Here is a 23,810-nt window from a genome sequence, read left to right on the forward strand (position 1 = left end):
CCAGAGTATTTCTTTGACCCCCCGCTATCTTCATAACCTTGCTCTTCCCTGCATTGACCTCCACACCTCTTCTTGCCATAACCTTCTCCCATACATCCACTGCCTTTTGAAGTTTACTCTCACTATCCTCCATTAGCACGATGTCGTCCGCAAATACCAAGGCCTGCACATACACTGGTCTGAGGTTTTTATATCCAACCTTCATTTTTGGAGTGTTTCTTTTACAATATTTGAGAATGCTATTCATAAATATTATGAAAAGCAGTGGGCTCAGACTATCCCCTCGTTTCATCCCTTTCTTCATATTGAACTCTTGAGAAAGGTCTCCATCTAGCCTCACTACTCCAGCGGTCTTTTTATATAGTGCTGTACAGCTTGAATCAGTCTATCACTCACTTCCATCTCCCTCATGGCACTCCATACTTCTTTCCTGGGCACTGAGTCGAATGCGGCCTTGAGGTCAATAAATGCCAAATATAATTCTCTTCCTTCTTCCAAATACATTTCTATCACCCTTCTCACGGCACAAATGTGGTCTTGAGTCTGCCTATCCCTTCTGAATGCGCTTTGCTCTTCCTCCAGTCTCTCCTCGACTTCTCCTCTCAGTCTCTTCTCTATAATCCTGGAGTATAGTTTTAACACCACTGACGAAAGACATATTGCTCTATAGTTGTCGCACTCCACCGTTCTACCTTTCCTATAAATGGGAATGATAATATTTTTCTCCCAATCACCAGGTATTTCATTGTATCGCCACACCTTTTTGAATAGTTCCCACAAATACAACTTGACCTTTGATCCTCTATACTTTATGTACTCAGGGCTTAGCTCATCAATACCTGCTGCCTTTCCAATTTTCATTATCCTTATTGCCTCCTCAACTTCCATCCTGCTTATATCCCCGTTCTCCTCCTCTGCTTCCCTCTCCCTCTCAGCCAGTCCCTCCATGTCCTCTTCCTCACCACCTCCAAATTTCTCCTCATAATGACGTCTCCATGTTGCTAGTATTTCCTGAGGATCAGATATTATCCTTCCTTCTTCATTAGCAATATTCTGTATCTTTTTCCCCGCTTTTCGTCTCAACCCTCTAATAGTACTCCAAAATATCCTGTTATTGTACCGAAAGTTTTCTTCCAATTCCTTGCCAAATTCCTCCCATGTTTCAGCTTTGGCCTTCTTCACTGCCTCCTTAGCACGATTCCTTTTTTCGACATATGTCTGCCTGTCATCATCATTCTTTGTTCTGACATACTTTCTCCATGCTTCTTTTTTCTCTTTTATTCTTGCCTTAACCTCTTCATTCCACCATTTTGTGCACTTATTTCCAGTCCCTTTAATCCTCCTACAACCACAAACTTCCTTCCCAACTCTTATGATTGTGATTTTAAGGGCATGCCATATCTCCTCAATTCCTTTTCCTGCTAATTCCTCTTCTCCCCATATCAGCTCTTCTTCCATTTTTCTTTCAAACATGTCTCTTCTTTCAGGCTTTCTCAATTCTTCTGTCTCAACTTTAACATATGTCTTGCTTTTTCTTGCTTTCGGTAAGGCGAATTTGGTATCTATCATGAGTAGTTTATGATCTGTGCTAAGCTCTGCACCTCTAATAACCTTGACATCACAGATGGCATAATTTGTCTGTCTAGTGTATACCATGTAGTCAATTGTGCTTTCTGCTTGTCTTCCCAGAGTATGTTATTTGATGTATTCTTTTGTGGTTATAGAATGTATTCCCAATCATTAGGTTATTTTCCACACAGAAATCAATTATTCTTTCACCATTGTCATTAATGATTTCGTCTCCAACAAATTTTCTAATACACCCCTGTCCTCTACTCATGTCACGTCCTACTCTTCCATTCCAGTCACCCATTATAATGACATGTTTGCTTCTTTCTCTTGCTTCATCCATTTCTTTTTGTAGCTGTTCATAGAACGCATCCTTTTCAGCAGGGTCATAGTCATCCGTTGGAGCATAGATCTGGATTATTGTTACTTTTTCCTCCATTACCAAATCAACATACATCAGCTCTGGGCTTATTGCTTTCCATCTGCATACTTTCTTGTCTAGTTCTTCAGAGATCACTATTCCAACTCCTTCTCCTGCTCGTCTTGCTCTATTCACTCCTGAGAATCTCAGACAATAACCCTTCTCTAGTTGTATCTCACCCTGTCCCTTCTTTCTTGTTTCGCTAAGTCCCATGAGTTCAACCTTGTACTTCATCATTTCCTCCACCAACTCCACCTCTTGCCCATTCAGAGTTATCACATTCCATGTCCCGAATCGTATTTTATTGAGTGTCCTTTTATTTTTCCTTGAATTCCGGTCCCGTCCGAGGCTAGTTGTAGTTCTTTGAATCAGTTTTGATCCAGCGTGTGGGTGATTAGCCCAACAACGCCTTCTTTGGAGCACTTCTTAGTCTGCCTCCTACCCTTCAACCTGTCCGGCTTGGGAGGCCCTGCTGGTAGTTACACTACCGCCGGCATAGCTCTCAGGGTCATTGGAGTACACAAGCCCCTCCACCAACAACAAGGTGTTGTACTCCCTAGGAGGGGATGATAGTAATTAATCTAGTATATAAACCCCTGGGCACAACAGTGTGAGCGACAGGAGCATGAAAACGTTTCAACCATGGTTGAAATGATCCCGCCCCCAGTAGACAACTCTCACTGGTGTGCTCAACACATAATTATTATATTCTAATTGAAAAATAAAGATATTGAATTACTCTCTCTCACTCTGTCATCTGGAATCTATGATCTATCAGAGCTAGCAATGTAAAATTTATCAAATATCTCTGAGCATTATTCTTACCTTTAGATCTGAAAATCTACTGGGTAAGTTAAAATTTGGCAAGTTTGTTCAGTTGGCCTCCTGAAGGCTCACTAAGAATGGATTTTAAAAAATCAAAAATAAACCCAAAATTTGCTTATTCTCAGAACTAATCGAGAAAAAATGTTCAAAATTGGTACACAGGCTCAGCAGAGGTTTACAAATTAATGTTGTACTGTAAGGATTTTGAGATAAAGTTCCGCCCAAGATTGGCGGTTTCTGAGCGTTTTTCCTGCGTTTTCTAGGCATTCTCAAGAACTATATATTGCAAAAACTCAGCAAGGGTCTAGAAATTTTGTCTTGAGAAAACTTCAGAATTACGCCAAAGATTTTACTGCGTTTTTAAGCGTTCCCTAGCATTTTTTCTGTGTTTTCTCATCTCTTTCAAAAACTAATTCACAAGAAATTTTCAAACTTGGTGAACAGGTTCATCTGAGATGTTGAAATGTTGTATTGAAAATAAAATGGCTTAAAAATAACGCAAAAACATACGCCCAAAATCTTCATTTCTTTGCTTTTTCAGTAACAGATTGACAGAAAACGTTCAAATTTAGTAGCCTACATAGTCCAGGCGCAAATGTAGGTAGGCTACTAGAAAAGGCATTCTGTGGACAAAAACTTGAAATACCATATACCGTACATCTTTCGGAGACAAAATTTTACCATCCAATTTGTAAAAATAATGCATCTCTGCAGTGGACATCAACTACGTTGAAACAGCGCCATAGAATATTTCCGTAAAGCTTCAGAAATGACATCTAGTTGAGGGCTGTGGGCTAAATCCATTTTCCACGCCTGGAACGTCATTATAAAGAAAAAGAGAGAAATGTACAGTTATTTTTGATACCTGTCATCACAGCACGTGGATACATATCATTATGAAGCTAAGAAAACTATAATATGAATTTAATAGATTATTCTCTGTAGCTCGCACAGAAAACGTTATAATTGGTACAGTATTAAATGTCTGTTTAGAGTTTTGGAAGGTTATTATAACTAATAAAATATATACTGTTAACGTTTTAGAGGGAACCTTGAATATATTAGTATTATTTAGGCTACAATATCGAAAATAACAAGAATGACTGAGTATGTTAAATCATGGGATACACGGTATGCGTTTCAAAAATACGGTATGTTAATGATTTTCTAAAATTTTGACAGATTGATTTGAAAATTTAGAAATTTGTTAAATTGACAAAGAAAAAAGTTGTAGAATTTTTCCACTGCCCCTTCTTCCTTCTGAAACCATACACAGTATATAGGCCTACATGAGTTAGTTTGTGAAGGAGTTTTTGAATGGTTCAAGTCTGTGTATTTTTTCAAAACTCAAATAATCATGGAAATTATACTACTAAAATGACATGAGAATTAGAATTGGAACCGTTTTGGGCTTATAAGCCTGCGGTACTTTTCTGTAAGTTGAGTAATTCTGAATTATTGAGTAAATAAACAAATAAATTGAATAAATGAGCTATTTCAAGGACAAATTTGAACAATAGAACAAAGTAGCATACTGTATTTAAAAAAAAAAACTTAAAATAATTATCGAAATTATAGGCTACTATTAAAATGATATGAGCTTTTTCAAGGGCAAATTTGAACAAGTAGCCTACTAACTGGACACAACAAAACTATATTTGGGGTATTACCGGTATTTCTTGACAAGTAAAATACATAATTTTCTGAGGAAAGCTTCCCAGACCCCCTTTGGAGGAAGGTATCTTACAAAGTTTTTGTCATAAACAAATTAATTCATAATTTCCAAATAGCCACCATTGTGATATGTATTTCGCGCCATCTTGCTATAATAATAATGGTTGGATTGAAATGAATAGAATTATTAGAGAGGTTTTATAGAATTATTGAAAGTAAAAAGAGTAATAATAAAGCAGTAGGTAGCGCTACAGCCGATGACGTCACTCAAAGCATCGTGCACACAAAATGCCATCACGTGACCTTTGTCTACTAGTGTGCACAGATTGTCAAGCGAACAGATTGTAAGTCAAACAAATGGCGGAGCGAATAACTTGTACCGCCTCCTCCTCCTTCATGTTAAAAGTAATTTATCTCGCACTTTAGTATCTTGACGCCATTATCTGCCATCTTGAAAGAAAGTGTAGCATTGTAATACAGCAGTAGTTTTAATTTCTAACAAGATGATGCAGTCATGTGTCATGGTCTTGGTGCACCCAAATCTTGGTTAGATCGATACCTTCCATTTTGTGTGTATTCTGTGGCTGAACGGTTGCTCATGAGTCATGACTGACAGATGTTTCCCCTGTTGATCATATTTTGTAAACAAAACTAGAACTTAACCTATTTCATTGTAATCAATTAAAATAAAAAACCATCAGGTGATTGGAGTAGTTTTAAATGCTTTGTAAAATATTTTAAATGTTATTGAATTTAAGTAATCATGCATTTCTCTGCTCCCAAATACATTATAAAGGAGTCCATCATTTGTAAACAACCTCATATTCAGCCATGTATGTTTATGTTCAGCTTCTCTATTTACGTTCTTTTCCATCGATGGAAAAGTATGATTATCTGATCAGTGAACAAACCGGATATATGACATATTTTTTTTCTTATCAGTTAGACCAAAGACCTTGAAGAGGTATAAATGCACAATACTAGCTCCCAATGCTAGCTCTTACTTAAAATTAAAGGTTCCATTGAGGTATTCTAGCGCAAGATATTATATAATATATATTTTTTGTAATATTATAGATCACAAAAATCTTCAAGATCTTTAGTATGTAATAATCTTCCAGGCTGTCCCCTTAATGGCCGATTTCAATACCAAATAATCTAGCGCTGCATGTGAGTCTATGCATCGTTCAATGACAAAACAGTACTTCATTCAGAGCCACATTGGTTGAGTTCAAAGCCACTGATCAATTCCATCGGGTTTTTTTACGTTCAGTAAAAACCTGACGGCTAGTATCCTGACGCCATAATCCGCCATCTTGAAAGAAAGTGTAGCATTGTAATACAGCAGTAGTTTTAATTTCTAACAAGATGATGCAGTCATGTGTCGTGGTCTTGGTGCACTCAAATCTTGGTTAGATTGATACCTTCCATTTTGAGTGTATTCTGTGGCTGAACGGTTGCTCATGAGTCATGACTGACAGATGTTTCCCATGTTGATCATATTTTGTAAACAAAACTAGAACTTAACCTATTTCATTGTAATCAATTAAAATGGGAAACCATCAGGTGATTGGAGTAATTTTAAATGCTTTGTAAAATATTTTGAATGTTATTGAATTTATGTAATCATGCATTTCTCTGCTCCCAAATACATTATAATGGAGTCCATCATTTGTAAACAACCTCATATTCAGCCATGTCTGTTTACGTTCAGCTTCTCTATTTACGTTATTTTCCATCGGTGGAAAAGTACGATTAACTGATCAGTGAACGAACCGGATAATTATGACATATTTTTTTTCTTATCAGTTGGACCAAAGACCTTGAAGAGGTATAAATGCACAATACCTATGCCTTCCCAATGCTAGCTCTTACTTGAAATTAAAGGTTCCATTGAGGTATTTTAGCGCAAGATATTATATAATATATATTTTTTGTAATATTATAGATCACAAAAATCTTCAAGATCTTTAGTATGTAATAATCTTCCAGGCTGTCCCCTTAATGGCCGATTTCAATTCCAAATAATCTAGCACTGCATGTGAGTCTATGCATCGTTCAACGACAAAACAGTACTTCGTTCAGTGCCACGTTCACTCACCGATCAGTGGCTTTGAACTCAACCATTGAAGCAGTGTATCCCTGAAGACGCTCATTATGTTTCTTTTGTAATGGCTATGGCAGTCTGGCCACAGTATACATACAGTACGGAAACTTGGCTATACCCTGACGCCAAAATCCGCCATCTTGTTAGAAAGCGCCGCATTGTAATAGTATTTATGGTAGGTTTGGATCACTTTAATGATCCGGATCAATTGATCTCATTCACTGCCACGAGTCAATCAGAAGGGGGCCGCGGAATTGGAAATATCTGGAACTCAAAATATCAATGTTAAATGTTCTATGCTTGAAAACTGTTGCTGGGTGGAACTCCGAATATTTGTCAGACAGTGGAATTGGAAATATCCGGAACTCAATTCCTGAATTCCCAATTCAGGCGACCCATTAGAAGACCAGGATTGGAACTTCCCAAGGTCACGTGACGTGTTTAGTATTGGCGTCATTTAAAAGGCATTGGTTATAGGCGTTTGATTACAAGTTTCCATTCTGTATCTATTCTGTGGTCTGGCAGTCGACTTCAGTAAATTTTAAGGTTAAAAGTATTCTAAAGATTATCTTATTTTTTATAATGTAAAAATAATTAGCGATAGACAATGAATTAAACTGGTTTATAATTGGCTTTCTTTAGGTTCAATTTACTATTAGTTTTTCAGTGTTATTTAGGAAATTGAGATCCACGAAATACAATAATACATTTTTTCGTTCAATGTTCATGCTGTCAGTTGTCAACAACTCTGGCATAGTGGCATGGTTATTATTATTTCATAATTTTCTCATTTAAAGAAAAATAATGAAACATGTTTTGCTACTCTGATTCAGTTTAACTCTTTTATTGAAAAATATTTGAGCTCTGATACCGGTATCAAAATGAGTTGCAGAAAAAAACTTACTTTTAACAATAAAAAAATTCTTGCTCCAATGGTAAGGATTGGAACTCTACCTATGAGACTTTTATGTTTGGATTATGGCTGTGATATTGTTTATACTGAAGAAATTATTGACTATCGATTAATCAGATCTGAGAGAGTTGTAAATGGTAAGTAAACATTTTACTGTAATAAATTTAATAAATCTGGTACAATTCCGTATAATTATGTTCTACGTATTACCGATATTGAAATTATTGATAGAATAGGCCCACATCAAAATATCAAAACACATATTATGTTTAAAATCTAATGCCGCAACTACATGTTGGCACAATGGTGACTATAGTGAGGTCCACGTTATAATGACAGTAGCCTATTTGATCAACTGTGGTTTTGCTATCCTTGTCTGTCATTCGACAAAGCCGGTGGTAATAATAATAATAATAATGGTTTTTGTTCATAGCACAGACATGCCACCAGGGCATGTCCATAAGGGAACACGTCAAGATAATAATAAAAACAAGTCCTTAGATGGACAGTCAAAATGTTACAGAAAGTAAAAAGAAACACAGAAAAATACAACCAAGCAGCAGGCAAATGCGCTATTACAAGAAGTAGCTACTTACAGTTGCCGTGTCACATTCAAAAAATTCCCTTAAAGAGTAAAAGGGATTTTCATGCAGGAACGTCCTCAATCTCCTCCTCAAGACCACCTCAGGCAAACCTCTGGCGGGATGCAACCTCTCAGACTCCTCAGCAGGAACAGCACTCTATTGAGCCTGCAACAGACACCCTGAATGTGATCTCCCCAAGCAAGCTTACGATCCATTGTAAAGCCCAAGAGCTTCACCGAGGGGAAGTTGAACTGATCACCATTCTTGAGGCTGAACACAATGGACTGAGTCTTCTCGCTGTTAAGCAAAAATCTATTTGCTCGGTCAGCCACGGTCCCCTCTGAAGCCTGCATCAGTTCATGCAGGTCAGCCAAGTCCCCATTGATGTCCAATAATGAGGTATCATCAGCATAGCATACCACTGTCCTGTTTCTGGAGAGAGCGACATCGTTTATCATGATCAGGAACAATAAGGGCCCCAGCACAGAGCCCTGGGGCACCCCACAGGTCACCAATCTCACCCGCGACCTTATACCATTTGCAGAGACAGCCTGCTGACGACCCTCCAGGTAGGAGCGGAGAAGCACCAGAGGACTGCCAACTATGCCATAGGCAGAGAGCTTAGACATTAAGATGTCATGGTCTAGGGTATCACCTTTTTTAAAAACTGGAATCGTTTTTGCCAATTTAAGCTGGCTAGGAAAACAGACTGAGCTAAACATAGGTTTATACAGTATGTCAGGGGAACGACAATCAGCTTAATAATACTTTTTATAAACCCACTAGACATATAATAAAAGTCTTTACTAGTAGAGCTCTTCATACTGGATGTGATCCTCAAGATGTCCTCTGGTGTGACACCGCGCCAAGTCAGGGTAGCCGCTGGTGGTTGCCTGGATTCTCTCAGCAGTTGTGTTGGTGATGCTGATGCCTCTGGAGAAGCAGCAATCCTCTCCGTGATGTGCTGGATAGAGTCAATCCAGTGGTCGTTCAGCTCCTCCGAAGACAGCGGGACACTTGCTGGGGCAGATGCTTTTGTCTCCCTTCGGATCACATTCCAGGCTGCCAGACACTTATTTGAGGCCCCATTGATAATGTCTGCATTGTAGGAGAGCCTAGCCTGCCTGGTTTCACGATGGTATCTGACCTTCAGTCTTTGATACATAGACTTCGATTCACCTGAGCCCTCCTGTCGAAACCTTTCATAGGCCATCAGGACCAAGTCTCTCAGATTAATAAGATCTTGGCTTATCCAAGGAGATGTTCGTCCTCTCCCAGCTTGCTCCAGCACTCTGAGTGGGAAGGCTGAGTTGAACTCACCCAACAGCCGATTGAAGAATGCTGTAAAAGTGGGCTGAGCATCCAGAGAGTGCTGAAGCAGTAGAAACCAATCCACATGACCAATCAAACAGCAGAACCGCTCAAAAGAACTCCTAGAGATAATTCTAGTCACCATTGGTTGGAGTGGCAGGTTGTCTCCTGGTCGGAGATGAGAAGTTGAGGAGGGTACCACCCTACACCTTATCGCATCATGATCACCAAGAGCATAGTGCATAACCTCACACCAAATATTCACATCCACTTTCAGGTTAGTGGCAACATTATCTAGGCAAGCAGCCAGCCTAGTAGGCTGATGTATTGTCAAGTATAAGTTCCTTGATCTCAACAAGTTTTTAAAATCAGTTGTTTTTTTGTCCTCAACAAGCACATTGATGTTAAAATCACCTCCCATCACAATGTCAAAGCCAGGAAAACGATGTTCAAGATGCTCAATCAAAGACTCCAATACATTAGAAAAGCTGTCAATATTTCCAGATGGTGGCCGATATACTACCACAATACACAGTTTATCATTTAGTAATGCTATGCATGCAAATTCATGCTTACCCTCTATGCAGAAGCGATCTAAATCTACTGAGCATGCTTTTACACTCTTAGCAGCAAAAATTGCTACTCCACCATTGTGAAGCACTCTACGTGAGAAATCAGACATCAGTTCAAGGCCTTTTATTTTAATATGCTGCAAATCACACCCCCTCAGCCAGTGCTCAGAGAAGCATAAAATATCATATTCATCAAATTGATCAATTGCTTCAACTTGATAGACTTTATTACTCAAACACTGTATATTACAGAAAAGTAATTGTAGACTTGAATCCATCAGTCTTTCTGGCAAGCAGCCTGCTTTGGTTTGCCTAAAAAAACTTTTGGTTGATTTTTGTTTTTTACACTGGTTGGAGTAAATTTTTTAACTAAAGTACCCTCTGTCCAAAAATCAGCACTCAAGACAAGGTTATAGAACTTTTCAGAAATAGCAAGCTTGAAAGAAGAGTATGTATCGTACCTTGATTTCAGTTTGTAACAGTCAAATTCGGAGCTGGCTATACCAGACTGAGTCAAATATGTTTCAATATCCGAAACTCCCACCTCAGGTTGAAGCCTTGATATAAAAATAGAACTTTTCTTGTCCACGGTCTTCAGGGGTTGCACACTACCTGCAGTAGGCACTGGAGGAGAACTCTTTTTAGAACCAATAATATGCTTTGGCTTTTTTGCTACAGCAGAACTATATGAAGTCACCTTCCCACTTGTTAGGTTCACAACAGGATTAATAGGACAGCTGGGCTTATCACAGTCAGTTGAATCCAATGAAACATTCACCGAAATATTATCCTTTGAAACAATGTCAGCAAGACAGTTCACAACACGATTACCTACAGTAGTCACACTATGTGAACTTTCTATCACCTCAACTCTTTTGGAAAGTTTCAGAATGTTTTCACTCAGATTTTTGATTTTGTCAAAAATTGAAGTAGATTTACTTCGATCTTCCTTACAATTTAAATTTGAAGGAGTCGCAACATTAGCCAGACACTGAAGCATAGAGATAACCTCAACTTGGCATTCGTCACAGTACCAATGTACACTATCACCAAGAATTAAAATACTGTTGTATTTCTTTTTAGACAGACCCACACAACTCGCATGGAACCACTTGTCACATATTCCATCACATTTTACACCTAAATCATCATATTTAACAATTTCGGTACACTTAGAGCAAATATTAACGTCACATTCAACCACTGCCATCACAATCTCCATTTCTAGGTCCACAACGAAGCCAATTATGTTTTTGACAGTATAGAAATATAATTAATTAATTCAGAGAATCAGCATCGCTATTTTTCTATCTTTATCCACTGCCATTATAACGTGGACCTCACTATAGCGCCAGTGTATGTGGGTGGTTTGTCAGCGCTTGCCATCGCTCAATTTTTTGCCGATCGCAGGCAATCTTAGCGTAGGCCAACAAAGGCCAGCACTGACAAACCACCCATCCAAACTAGCAAAAAATGCGTGCGGATCCCTGTTTTTTCATCTACTCTGTAATTGAGTTGCAATATTCGCTATTGAGTTAAATCTACTGAGAAGCGTTCAAACACGCCCACAATCAAAACTCTTGTTATCTCAGCTGCTCGTCTCGATCGCCAATTTCAACGATCCTTAGAGCCAAATCTACACAAAACGTTTTCAATCGAGTCGGCACGACAGGATAGGAATCTCCCTGAATGACTGTTTTCACACATCGATTCCGGAAGCTCTCCGACTAGCTGATTAGGTTGACGTATTAACAATCAGCCAATCGCATAGCTTCCTGCCCTATTGTGCCTTGCCTTCTCGGAATTGGCAAGTATGAAAACGGCCATTGGCTGATTCGAGAAAGCTACATCCTCCTCCTGATAGCTTCCTATCGATACGCCAACATGGCATGTATATACATACAGACTTGGCTAATTCTTGTTTGGGAAACGTCCGTGAAATTCGAGGCGCCCAGGTCTGTACGCAGCTCTAGATACAAAAATCACTGCTGTAATAAATTTTTATCAACCGTTGACATGTATTTAATCTACTTGAAATATAAGCTTCATAAATGGCATTCCTTAAACATTTACTGATTTTATGAAAAGTTACTTAATTTTTCAAACGTTCAATACTTGTGTTTCCAGATCTGCTTGGAACTGTTGACTTCATCGATAAATCCGATGGCTCACTTATATTCAGAACCTGTGAGCTGGAAAAAGACAAAGTTGTTCTACAGTTGGGAACAGCCGATGCACAACGGGCGTTAGCTGCAGCCAAGCTAGTGTAATTTTTTTTTCTCACAGTAGGCTAATAATTTAATTTTTGTAAATTTGTTGAGTCTGTTCTGTCAATGGTCTATTGCTTGTCATCATATTCAACTTACATTGCTTTATATACTTATGTTGCTTGAGGTCATGTATGAAAAGATATTTTATTTTCATTCATGACTAATTTCTATGGTCAACTCATAGGGCCTATTTCAGATTATTTTTAGTAAGTAAATAGGGCCTAGCATAAGGCAATTAGCATAAGTCTATTAGCAAAGGCTCTACAGATCACTAAAAATATAGTTTACTTGAAATTTCCCTAAACCCTCACTGGAATCTCATCATTATTGAGTTTGGCGAATTTACTAGTGTTTTGTAGGATAATAATTCGATTTTTTTATAGGTAAACAAGAAAATAATATCAACTAAAATATTGATCACAACTTACAACCCGAAAATATTGAGTTGAAGCTGGCCTGAAATGTATAAATTAGTCTGTGTTATTAATGTTAATAGGCTAAAGTAATTGTTTTTATTCTTTCAAATTATTCTTTCATCCAATGTATTTGAAGGAACTGCGATGGAAATTCAATTTTCAATTAATAGGCTACATTCAAAAATATAGGTACATCTAACAAAAAATATAATCTGTAAATTTTAATGATTTTTTAAATATAATTTTCCACTTATGTTGGTGTTTTTACAAGTTCAATAGATTGCTTCGTTTTCCAGACTGGATGATGTGGCTGGAATTGATGTGAACATGGGCTGCCCGAAGGAGTTCTCTGTGAAGGGTGGCATGGGCTCTGCTCTCTTATGTAAGCCAGATGTAGCCGAAGATATAATGCGAACACTGGTCGAAAACTTGCCATGCACGGTTACATGTAAGGTGAGGATATTCCCAGACGTCGACAGCACCCTTCAGTTTTGTCAGCGAATGGCCGACTGTGGAATCGACGCCATTGCCATTCATGGCCGGAGAAAGGAAGAGCGGCCTCAGTGTGAGAACCATAATGATTTCATAAGGATTATGGCCAAGTGTCTAACAATACCAGTCATTGCCAAGTGAGTTTTTTCAGAACTTAATTTTTTTAACATGTTAATTTTTTGAGACAGTATAGATTTGCTCCTCGAGCATTTTTTTCATGAGCTTTGTAATTATTGTGGATGTTACAGTAGAATGATGTGTTGATAGTCTTCATTTAAATACTACTGAAAAATCACCTATGCACAAATAACATTTTATTTGGAAATCATCCAGGAAAAACAAAGTTCACGAAGAAAATACGGATTATTTATGTGATATTTTTTTGGCAGATGAGATTATTGTTGTTAGTTCGTTTCCGTGTCCAAGTCTTACTAGAAGTGTATCCAATTTTAATACATAATATATTCTTGATACTAGAAGTAGCTTGTGGTTAGCTGATATCAAGTTATCAAGGCTACATGTTGCTGGGAAGCATCCCACAAACCAACTTGTTTTGGAACCTGAATTTCTCCAGAATATCCCTATCAGGATGTCAAGGTAGAGTATGCTCTATTTCAGCATTTTGGTCCTGCATCTGGGCACTCCGGTTCTCGTCCTATTCAGAGACCTCCACACTGTATAATCCACATTATGTCCAGCATACAGATGAAAATTACTGAGATATTGCAATTATTCAAATGCTAATAAATTAATTATTATTATTAAATGAAAATCCAAATCAAATGCTGTAATTCACCCCGAAGACTTCTGCTACTGAAAATATTGACAACAGGGTAAACAGCCAGATGGAAATTCGATGAGCGCTACTATTCAAAAATTATTTGCCAGCCCGGGACAAATAGCGCTGCAATCCAGAGATTGTCAGTTTGGTGTAAGTGTAAGCATTCCTGACCGGAAATTAGGAGATACTGGGTTCGATTCCCGGACTTAAAAATAATTTTTGTATAGTAGCGCTCATCGAATTTCCATCTAGCTGTTTACCCTGTCAATATTTGCAGTAACAGAAGTCTTCGGGGTGAATTATAGCATTTAATTTAGATTTTCGTTTGATAATAATAATTATGTCCAGCTCTTATTTCTTCACATGGCACAAGTTCATACTCATTAACTTATTTCTTCAATCTATTTGAACTGTTTTTCTCTTTTGATTGAGCAAAAGTGTTGTTGTTCTAATCATCTATAGTACAATAAAGAGAACAATTGGCTGTGGAATACAATAGGCTTATACATTGACTTATACAGTAGGAAATTCACGAATGACGCATCATCACGTCTGAACTACTGAATTGATTAACATGAAATTTTGCATATAGATTCCTAATCCATCAAGGATTTTTATAGGCGTATTTTCAATTCTTCAAGATTTCAGTTTGTCAAGTTTTAAAGTAGACCCTTGCGGAGCATTGGTAGTAAAACTATATTTGACCAACGCACAGGTCCACAGCTGGACGTAATCATATAGTGGATGACGAGTTCACTCTTTTATTATGTCTTACTCTTTTGTCATCCATTGTAGTGTCATTGTATTGTTCAAAAACAATGCCAATGATTTATCAAATGAAAAAATGCTTTATTTAATTATTCGAAAAGATAAAGCAATCGTTTCTAAACTTGATGTTGAACTTCAAACTTTTGCTCATATCTGATCCACCTCCAATTTATTCATACTATTTATTAATAAATATTATACATAATTAATGAATATGCCTATTATTAATATTATATTATTTTATAATAGTATGAATATTATACATAATATTTATACTAGATACTATTCATTTATACCAACAGTTCAAAACTAGGTCATGAGTTATTCTCAAATATCATTCAACATAAATACATTCGAAAAAATGTAGCAAACAAAAATTATATAATTGTTGTAATTTTTATTATTATTATTATTATTATTATTATTATTAGCGTATGGCTTTGAATGGTGGGGAGACCCACGGGTAGTTCCACCTCGCCGTATATAGTCCAAAGTTCCCTGATGGGAAACCGGACACTAAGGTTATAGTGAGCACAATACTTTAAATTTTAACTTTTCACTTCGGAATAAAGTTCATTTTGATGTTAAAAAGTCCAAAGATATACAAAACCGAAACAAAACACAAAACCACTAAGCCAAATTTAGAAAATATTGAATTTAGACAATAAATTTAGAGCCGAAAATTTATAGCACGTTATTGTTGTAATATTCAATTGTAATATGTAATGTAATATTGTTGTAATATTCAAAATAAATTTCTTGCTTTTGATTGATTTCATAATATTTGAACCTTTGTTGAAATAAATGTTTGATGTGATTGCCTAACTTTAACATAATCTCGTAATTTATATTTTATTTCTAGTGGTGGATCCCTGGTGATAGACTCATACGAAGATCTAGATTCGTTCCAGCAGCAAACTGGCAGTAGTAGCGTAATGATCGCCAGGGCAGCTCAATGGAATTGCTCAATATTTAGGAAGAGTGGAAAGTTACCAATTGATGAAGTTATAACTGCATACCTGAAGTACTGTGTCGACTACGATAATCCGACATCAAATTGCAAATACTGCGTACAGAACATGTTGAGAGAATTTCAGCACTCTCCAAAGGGATTAGCTTTCCTTGAGTCTCATACTTTGGAAGACATATGGTAATGCAACTACTTTTAATATTTCCAGCTTAGAGATTGTTTACTATCATTCAATCCCTTGACATTAGTTTTCCATCTTGACATCTAGTTTTCCTTTTTAAAAATTTCAATTACAGAAAAGAACATTTTTCTTCTAGCGAAGATAGGCGATCATCATGACTTCCTACATAAACTAAACATACTGTGATTACAAATCACTAATTAGATTAGATTACAAATCACTAGATTTTTAATTTAAAAAATGTAAATTATCGAATTTAGTAAGTCAAATAGTATCAGTGCTACTTACGTTGTACAATGAACAATGTGAGGGTTCAAATTTATAGATTATTCAAATCAACCATAGCTCAATTTTTTGCAGAATTCAGTTACTTTATTCTATTTTATACTAGAAATATTTATTTAAAAACTTTGTTCGATGTAGTTGAGAGATAGAGCGCTATAACAAACAGAAATCCTTACCAAATTCGATAAATTATAAATAAATAAATTCATCTGTAAATTTCTGTTTAAAATACTAGTTATAATAATTATTTAAAAAAAATCCAAATTTAAACAATTTATACAATAGTATAGTAATAATTTCTTCCATTGGTTTCAGTTCGCTGTGGGAGCTAGGAGAATACTGCAAGATGAAACAAAGCGAGCATCGCAATCGTGGAGTTCTGTGTAGACGTGAAGCAATGCCCGAAGGTGTAAAACGAAATTTGGCAGAGGAAGGTGTAGTGGAAATGAAATGTGCATTCCTCAGGCACTTGTTTCAGACAAATGACCTGCCCAAAACGCAATTGCTCACCTGGGCGCGGAGAAAATTCCAGCGAACCCCTAGTTACGAAACTGAACAGTACGATAAACGGTTCAGATCCATAGTCACAGTCAACAACTCTAAATATTCCTCGTCCTTCTGGTAACTATAATTACTCACTTTGAACTACAACTAACAATTGAAATATTTTTTCCCATCCGATTCTCTGTAAAGCATTCATTTTATGGCACTTATGCGCCACTCATTCGTACCTTGTAATAAGCAAAAATAACATCTTCCAGTAGTTTAAAACAAAATATTAATTTAAATCTTACATCGCTATCTAGAATTGAATAAATTCATAACTCCAACTATAAAATAGTCGTCAACTAATACTTGTTAACCTTTTTCAAGTGTAGTATAATATATTAATTTTCCTATTTACGATATTTCAACGTTTGAAGTTATCCTAGAATACGATTTTCAATAAAATTCTGTTTATTTCTTTTAACAACTTACACATTTTCAAAAACAACTTATTCATTTGAGTTCATTTCAGAATCTAACTGTTTATTTTTGTCAAATTTGTTATTTTGATTAATATTTTAAACTCATGACAATAAAATTATGTATGTTACGGCAATTACCACATTAGAAGTTCGAACCACACTGGAATAATAAATTGCAAAATGAAATATTTCCTACAATAATGAAATGGGAAATGAAAAAATTGAATGTAAATTTGGTCAAACTGGTTTGTTACAATTTATTGCTACAACTTTTACCAAGCATTCTCAGCTATTGGAATCTTACTAAGATTATTGTTAATCTTCTCATTAATAGTAAGTTCAAAATGTGTTTTGTTGTGATTCAATCTTCAAATTTTATTATTCCGAATAATCAATCGTCTTGTTTGAATTGCAAATTAAAGTACAGTATTAACGACATTTGAATTGTATAAGATCGCTTTGTATTAGTTATGGCTCATTTATCTAATCAAGCATTTAAATTGAAGAAAAGAGAAAATGGGCATCATTTTCATTACCTCAGTCGAATAATTTGTCCTAAGTAAGGTCAAGTTCAAAATTCATGAATATATTTATTCTCTTCAACGAGTATTTATCCCCTCACAATAAACTGACAATTTATTTTACTTTTTCAGGGAAAAGAATAAAAGATGGTCTGAACAAGCGGCAGCTCTAGTTGCTTTGTGCTCTCTTAATGTCATTGATGCTGAACCTTTGAGGCGTAAAGGAGCACTAAGATGGTAAATATCCTTTCTATTTATGAATAGTTTGTTTGGTAATGGCAGATTATAATTTTGTTTTCAAGATTAAGGTATGTTTACATTTTAATGTCAACGTTTAGTGATAAAAATTCGTTAACGTTCTATTCATTATTCTTCTATTTTCAATTTTCATTATTCTACATCAACACTGAAAAACAGATTTTTGTCTTGCAGACAGTTTTGTGTGGAAATGTGGAATGTATATTTTGCTACTGACTGTAAGGGTACGCGACTAGGTGCCACCCCGACTACTTGTCCCCTTTTAAAACCGGTTTTTAGGGGACAAGTAGACGTGAGCCATACCCGTCTAGTTGTATCCTTTCTGAGGAGGTGATAACTAGTCGTGGGGACACCCTGTCGTGAGGGTGCGAGGTGTCAAGTTGTCGTTTACGGTCGGGACTAGTTGACACCTCCGGTCCAGTAGGTGTCAAGTAGTCGGGGTGACAACTTGACGGCAATGGTATATTTTACAAGGGTACAAGTAGTCGTCCACGGTCACGACAACCTATCCCCTCGATTCCACTCCACAATAAATCACCATTCCGGCTGGCTTTTCATGGTTATGCAACCGTGGTGCAATCAAGTATAAGTACAAGAATAAGTATAGAAACAGACTGGATGTTGAAAGAGCCTCAAAATATTTGTCCAGCATTAGTGACAAGTTATTTGTAATTAGGGATGTCAATCCCGGGATTCGGGATCCCGGTCCATTTTTGATACCTAACAATCCCGGGATTTTTCAGCGTCAATCCCGGGATTTCTGGGATTAGAAAACCTGAAATTGTGAATCATATTTTTCCAAAAACAAATTCAATATAGAGTTTATTTACATTTAATATAGAGTTGTTTGTTTAGAGTTGTTTGTTAGAGTTATTTGTTTTTCATTTAATATAGAGTTCATTTAGTATAATTGTGTTCTGAGTGTTTGACTAATTCATTCTACAGGCACAGCCTACAGTTGCATATATATAATACTGTATACTGTACTCTGTACTGGCTAAATAGAATTCGCATTATCGGTTCATATTATTCAAAGAATGGCAGTTGATCGGTTGCTATGTCTCTACACTTGTTTCTCTTTACAACGCACCACAATTACCAGTCTAGATATTTGCAATAGTGCTGATTGCATTTCCTTGAAATGCACTTAGAACTTTGAAAAGACTTCAAAAATCAGAAATAAACAAGCACTAACTATTCACTCTCTGTCTAATTATTCCTCCTCTCTTCTCTTTCTCTATCATAAGTAGAATATCTAGTTGAAGTAAATATAGTTGACTACGAAATTTAATTTAGTAGTGTAGTGGTTCAGCTTTCGCTTTGTTCGGTCGGTATGGCGTTACGGTCTTACAAAAAGTATTCTATTTAATTAATTATATTATTAATTCAAGTTATATTAATTCACTCTACAGTATTTGGAGTGGTAAAAGTGTGAACTCTATCCCGTCCTGATGTAGGATAGAAATGCTTTTTTCTACATAAAAAAAGACTCTGATGAGTCATCTTGCTTTCCTCAGTTCTCACTATCATCTAGGATACAGCAAATTTAAGGTAGGACATCAAATAAAAAGTTACTCCTAATCTTGAAAACATTTATAGAGATAGAATGTTTAATTTTAATATTATTTTTTCATTTTAATAATATCCTCTCCCTCTCCTTTTTCATCTCCACACACTGTTACTGAACATGTAATTGAGGAAGAACAATTGCAAAAATGCATGTAAATGATTTTTGCCAATTCCGGGATTGATATTGGATAATCCCGAAATACCGGGATTGGAAATCAGTCCCGGGATTGACATCCCTATTTGTAATCTTGAGTAATCAATAAACTTTAAACCGGTTTCATTTTTATATGAAACATCTTTAAACGCTAATCTTCTTAATAATCATACTCATAAAATTTGTTTGAACAGTGTCTTTGAGTGTAGAAGACAGACACAACTTGAAGATTCTCATTGGCCTTCTTATGGTCTGATTGCAATCTGAGCGCAAGTGTGTATAAATCATTATTTTTCCTCATATTAATTACTAGACTTCATGTATTACCTCAGTTGATAACCAGACTGATAGCTTGATCTGCCATATCATTCATTGATGAATGAAAATTTGACTGTTCTAGCATTAGGCTTAATTTACTCGTAAACGCTGCGTCTGACGGGAAAATATAACTGAACAAAATGTGTTTAGAATTGTGTTCTACATCTGGTTCAGTCATCAAAAGGGCTTATTATTCATTTTTATCTGTTTTCAACCAACTCGAAAAAATTTATTCTAAAAATAGCAAAGATAGCGAATATCTCCCGAACCGTGCGTTTGACGGGAAAATTTTACTGAACCAAAAGTGCTTGGAATTCAATTCTACATCATAACCACTAATAGAAATTGCTTGATCTCTCCTCTCTACGCCGCGGGGGTGAAAGTCGTGCCAACTGGTGCTCTGTAGGTGACAAGTAGTCGGGGTGACAACCCGGTGTCTCCTTTCCAAGGAGGTGTCAACTAGTCGAGGGGACACCCTGACGCGAGGGTGCGAGGTGTCAAGTTGTCGTTTACGGTCATGACTAGTTGGCACATTTGGTCCAGTAGGTGTCAAGTAGTCGGGGGGACAACTTGACGGCAATGGCATATTTTTACGAGGGTACAAGTAGTCGCCTATGGCCAAAATGACCAGGTGTCAAGTAGTCGGGGTGACAACTAGACGGCTACCCGACTGTAAAGGTACTGACATTACAAGAATTGGCTTTTAGTGAAGTGGGTATTGTGGTGGGGGAAATCACAAGCGTTATCACCACAAAGTAACACTACTTCGTTTTGGGTTATAAATCCTTACTCACAAAACGCACATTATAGATCGATTAGGATTGTAAGAGGCAGGAAAAGTATGGGTACGGGAAAACCTTCCGGGGTAGAAGTATAAACTTTTATTCAAAATGAAAAAAATTCCACTTGCTCATTTTTCTGTATTGAATTTGTCTGTCTTGTTTATCATTTGCCTTCTCATATATTTAAACGAGCGTTAGCGAGTTCTTACTTCTAATTCAAGGCCAAAATCGTTGTCCATCTGTGTGTATGTTCGATAATTAATTTTCAAAGATTTGATCAATCAGCTTTCAAATTTTGAACACATATTCTTCAACCCTTATTACAGATTAAGTTCGTTGGACAACAAAATTTACCGACTCCTTCGTCTTTTTTCAGGATATAGGTAATAAATAACATTGAGGTGCAAAAGAAAAAAAATTGTGATGTATCATTTAGACAGCTGGAGAATTCATTGCATGCAAATACTACAGTTTTTCCATTCATTCATTTATAACATTAGCTGAGGCTATTTGGGAGCTATCACACAGACAGTCCTTCATGCGCTGTCACATAATTTCAGCTGGTTAATATGCTAGTGACCCCCTGGGTTGGCGAACTCGCTCATGAACTGTTGTATTGATCATTGAAATCCGCAACTTGTAATTATACAGGATTAGTGAGAGTTATGGAAACAGCAAAATATTTCTTTCGCGAGGATAATTTGACAGTAGGTTTTATGGGGATCCTATTCGAATTGAAAAAACTACTTTTCTGTCGCTTCAAAACTCTTGTCCGCCATGAATTTCGATTCATATGAGGGACAAAGATGTTGACAGGGACAAGAATAATTTTTGAAGAGTAATTTTTCAATTCAAATATGATCCCCAATGAAACCTACTGTCAAATTATTCTTGTAAAAGAAATATTTTGCTTTTTCCATAATTTTCACTAACTCTGTATAATTAAAAGTTGCGGGTTCCAAAGATTACAATACAACAGTTCATGAGTGAGTTCTTCAATCCAGGGGGTCATTAGTTATTCTACTCGTCTTATTTTCATTGCATAGTCATGTGCCATATTTGCGACATTTTATTTCTCCCAATAACTCTGATTTTGATGGAAAGGTCTGTCTGGTCAGTCATTTCTAAAGGTGCTTGCAGAAGTATGTGCCACGAACACGCACATTTCCCTTTTTACCAGCTGATTCTATTCTTATTATATTTGTATAGTATTTTTTTATTATTTGTACAAAACCAGTAAGATACAGTTATAATAATCATAGAATCAGCTGATGAAAAGTGAAATGCGTGTTTTCGTGGCGCATAAGTCTGGACACGCCCTGATCAGCAATTTCATTAATTGAATTATACTGCAAGTTATATTATAAATTATGTCCTGTTATTGATGTATACTATAGTATATTGATTTTTGAACCGATTTTATTTTCAGAATGGAATACCTTTTATGAGAAGCAGAAGATAATATCTTCAGATAATACCAATCAGTAACAAAGTATATATTATATCATAATATTGAAAGAAATATTGGAAATCTCTCTTATAAATGAGAATTTCGTTGTTATCATTGGAATGATGTATTCATTTTTTCAAAGTAAAAAAATTACATTTTGTAAATATTCGACTGTCATTTCATTCATTCTTCTCCTGACAAAAATAGAATCATCCTATGAACATTATGCTGAGGTACTCACATGTACTTCAATTATATTATTACTGTTGTTCACATCAACTGGAACCATATTAAACACTAGTTGTAAACATAGCATAGTTTCACTTTCGAGCCCATTTTACTTTTGAATTTCACCTTGTTTCCAACAAGTTCAGTTTTGTTAGGTAACCTTAGAATAAGGGGAGTATAAAATATTCTTAAAAACGCAAAAACAAATAATGATGGTTTCATATGAAATTTTTCTTAGCATGCAATAGAATTTTTGAAATTCATGTTAGGAAAATATTGCTTACTAGCAATTTTGTGTTAGATAGTAATATAAATTATAATAGTGAAAAACTTTCATATCGTCCAAAAGTGAGTTGCAACCTGCACACAAGGACAAAAACGGAAATCCGGAATTTCTGTGTCATTAGTCTGTGTGCGCGGCTTTGACTCTACTAGCCAATAGCCATTCTATAAAATTTGGGCTCGCTTATATACTTGTCTACAAAATTCATAAAACAGCATTTTATGTGGCAGCCAGAAAAAAAGATACTGTTTTTTTTTTAGAAAAGAGTCTCCTCACACTACAGCTGTTACAGCCACGAACCCAGACTAATGGTACAATTAGTACATGATATTCCCAATTACGTGTTCCTGTGGTCCCTTAGGGCAGGCTAGTTTATGCTACAGTTAATGCATCAAGACATTTTTGCATTGACTGTCACACTTTTGATAGGCTAGCTCAATCACGTGGTACAAATTCACCATTAAGATTCCAAACAAACTTAATATTATCTTATCTTAATGCATTGAAGTATTGGAACTTATAACTTCTTTCACCGATTGGGAACATAATTATTCTGAGTGTACGATGAGTTCTGTACAGCATTTCCAAAGGTAAATTGATTAATTTTAATACGGACTAATAAAAAAAATCAATAAAACTTATTTTTTCTACAACTGCGCGTAAAAAAAGAATTTACATACTCCTCAATTCTCCTCGTAAAACAGCTTATTTCTGAGGAGAATCTACTTTTCCCTCGCTAATCATTCGCGCATGCGCAGAAAAGTTTCTTTACGCTCGCTAATCAGCTGATGATAAGCAGCTCACAAAAAGTAGGTCTTAACCTAAAAAGTCGGTAATTGTACCGGTTCTGCACTCTGCAGCATGATGGATATCAGTGAAGACGAATTATTATTAACACCGCCAGATATAAGTGATTTAACAGGTTTGGGCAGTTGTGGAAAAAAAATTGCATGTAATTCGCGCGTAATGCTTCTTTATCGCTCTTGCAAAATTATCATGCTCCGCTTTGCGCGAGCGATAAAGTCGCGCATTACGCTCTTAATACATGTATAGCTATTTTCTACAGTTACCTTGAAAAGTGACCATTCCTGTATTGATTACAACCCGCAAAGAATCACATTCCCGCACTAGTGCACAAAG

General features: G+C 36.2%; 2 protein-coding genes across 3 annotated transcripts; one reads left to right on the forward strand and one right to left on the reverse strand.

Annotated features, from left to right (window-relative positions):
* Positions 1-339: 339 nt before the first annotated feature.
* LOC120350237 lies at positions 340-1,656 on the reverse strand. The gene has a single exon (XM_039422808.1). The coding sequence runs from the start codon at positions 1,654-1,656 to the stop codon at positions 340-342; it is 1,317 nt and encodes a 438-aa protein (XP_039278742.1).
* Positions 1,657-7,103: 5,447 nt separating this feature from the next.
* LOC111046345 (tRNA-dihydrouridine(20) synthase [NAD(P)+]-like) lies at positions 7,104-22,327 on the forward strand. 2 transcript variants are annotated; one of them, XM_022331871.2, is made up of 7 exons: positions 7,104-7,646; positions 12,104-12,242; positions 12,959-13,291; positions 15,566-15,853; positions 16,455-16,760; positions 17,761-17,865; positions 22,139-22,327. In XM_022331871.2, coding segments are annotated over exons 1-7 (1,341 nt in total). In that variant the 5' UTR covers positions 7,104-7,477; the 3' UTR covers positions 22,140-22,327. The 2 variants fall into 2 exon arrangements, with proteins under 2 accessions (XP_022187563.2, XP_039279831.1); XM_039423897.1 differs by lacking the exon at positions 22,139-22,327 and adding an exon at positions 19,299-19,353 and having other exon boundaries at positions 7,105-7,646.
* Positions 22,328-23,810: the final 1,483 nt, after the last annotated feature.

Source organism: Nilaparvata lugens, chromosome 3, assembly GCF_014356525.2.
Source record: "Nilaparvata lugens isolate BPH chromosome 3, ASM1435652v1, whole genome shotgun sequence".
NCBI lineage: Eukaryota > Metazoa > Arthropoda > Insecta > Hemiptera > Delphacidae > Nilaparvata > Nilaparvata lugens.

Excerpts from the sequence above, each read along its gene's own strand:
- LOC120350237 (XM_039422808.1), bottom strand. The coding sequence starts at position 1,656 with ATGGTATACACTAGACAGACAAATTATGCCATCTGTGATGTCAAGGTT.
- LOC111046345 (XM_039423897.1), top strand. The coding sequence starts at position 7,478 with ATGAGTTGCAGAAAAAAACTTACTTTTAACAATAAAAAAATTCTTGCT. Across the intron at positions 7,647-12,103 it reads ATCTGAGAGAGTTGTAAATG|ATCTGCTTGGAACTGTTGAC; the intron begins GTAAGTAAACAT and ends TTGTGTTTCCAG. Across the intron at positions 16,761-17,760 it reads AAATATTCCTCGTCCTTCTG|GGAAAAGAATAAAAGATGGT; the intron begins GTAACTATAATT and ends TTACTTTTTCAG.